This window comes from Acanthisitta chloris, unplaced genomic scaffold (genome assembly GCF_000695815.1).
Source record: "Acanthisitta chloris isolate BGI_N310 unplaced genomic scaffold, ASM69581v1 scaffold10895, whole genome shotgun sequence".
NCBI classification, from domain to species: Eukaryota; Metazoa; Chordata; class Aves; order Passeriformes; family Acanthisittidae; genus Acanthisitta; species Acanthisitta chloris.
Genome location: NW_008672102.1, coordinates 6,953 through 8,186, shown reverse-complemented (window position 1 = coordinate 8,186; position 1,234 = coordinate 6,953). Strand labels below are relative to the sequence as shown.

Genomic DNA, 1,234 nt, shown 5'->3' with positions numbered 1-1,234 from the left:
CCATCACCTCCCACCCCCAGCCACATCTTAAACCCCTTCCCACCTGTGAGCCCCAGCCCAGTCCTGCCCATCCCAGGGCTCTGCCAGCCCCATGCCGGCAAAGTGTCTGCTCCCAGAAAGTGCCTTCCAGCACTGGGGCACTAACCATCCCAGGACTGGTGCCCCCCAGGGTCTCCACAGACACCCCTTGCTCTTCCTGTCCTCTCAGGCCCCATCCGGGGGGAGCAGTGCCTGTCCTGCTCTGCATGGGGACAGTGACTGATGCCACACTTGGAAGGAGGCAGCCTGTGCATGGCTGTGTCTGGGCAGAAGAGGAAGGAGGGATGGCACCGGTCCCCAGGCTCGTGAGGATCCCTGTGTCAGCCAGCTCCTCCAACTCCACAGGAAAGCAGGATGGTGGGGGCTTTACAATTCCCAAAACCAGTGAAAAGGCAAAGCCCCCACCATGCCTTGGAGCCCAGATGGATGCACAGTGGTTCTGGGGGCTCTCAGACCCCCATTACTGGGGGTCTCGGACTCCTATCCCCAGGGCAAAACCCTGAGGCCCAACAGAAATTTGGGGAAAAAAGCTGAGGTGGGATCAGGGGATTTCCATGGTGGTGGGGCTGGCTTTGTCTCAAGACAGAGCTCTCACATCAGCTCCTGCAGCACCAGCACCCTTCACCCCTGCCCATGGTCTCTCTGGCATGGCCATGGTGACACTGCAGGCTTCTGGAAAGTGGGATAAACAAGTGTGAAAAATACAACATGTAGAAAACGTTTCCTGCAGCAGCTGAGGATCTCGGTCTACCCCAACCATCCTTTGTCCCAGACTTCTCCCTCTCTGCTGGCACTGGTCACGGTGCTGCTCTGACTGTTGGCACGTTAGAAGCTGGTGGGTCGGATCATCATGCGGGTACCCTTCAGGGAGTAGCTGGGCCCCTGGAAGTGGTGCCAGCGGATGCCGTTGAGCTTGCGGATGTTGTTCCGGGCTGGGTAGTAGATGCCGTTCAGGTTGGAGAGGCCACAGGCATCGAACCACCATCCTGTGGAGGGAGAAGGGCAGGAGGGTGGCACCATGGGTGGGCACCCGTGGGTGCTGCATGGGGGTCCCCCTGCTCCACTCACCTCCTGACAGCATCTGGGCACACTTGCAGAGGCAGTTGTCATTGTCGGCGTCGCGGGTGCTGAAGCGAGTGCCCTGCAGTGCCATGCCGCTCTGCTGCCCAGCTGTGCCACTGTAATCCTGCAGTGA

At 59.9% G+C, this 1,234-nt stretch overlaps 1 protein-coding gene across 1 annotated transcript in view; it reads right to left on the bottom strand.

Moving 5' to 3' along the window:
- Positions 1-864: 864 nt before the first annotated feature.
- LOC103801950 (angiopoietin-4-like) overlaps positions 865-1,234 on the bottom strand; it is a 3,244-nt gene continuing 2,874 nt past the window's right edge. The window contains exons 7-8 of the mRNA XM_009074387.1: positions 1,108-1,234; positions 865-1,025 (exon numbers count right to left, since the gene is read on the bottom strand). The exon at positions 1,108-1,234 is cut by the window's right edge and continues 3 nt beyond it. Of these exons, the coding sequence (XP_009072635.1) occupies positions 865-1,025; positions 1,108-1,234 (288 nt within the window). The remainder of the gene's footprint in view (positions 1,026-1,107) is intronic.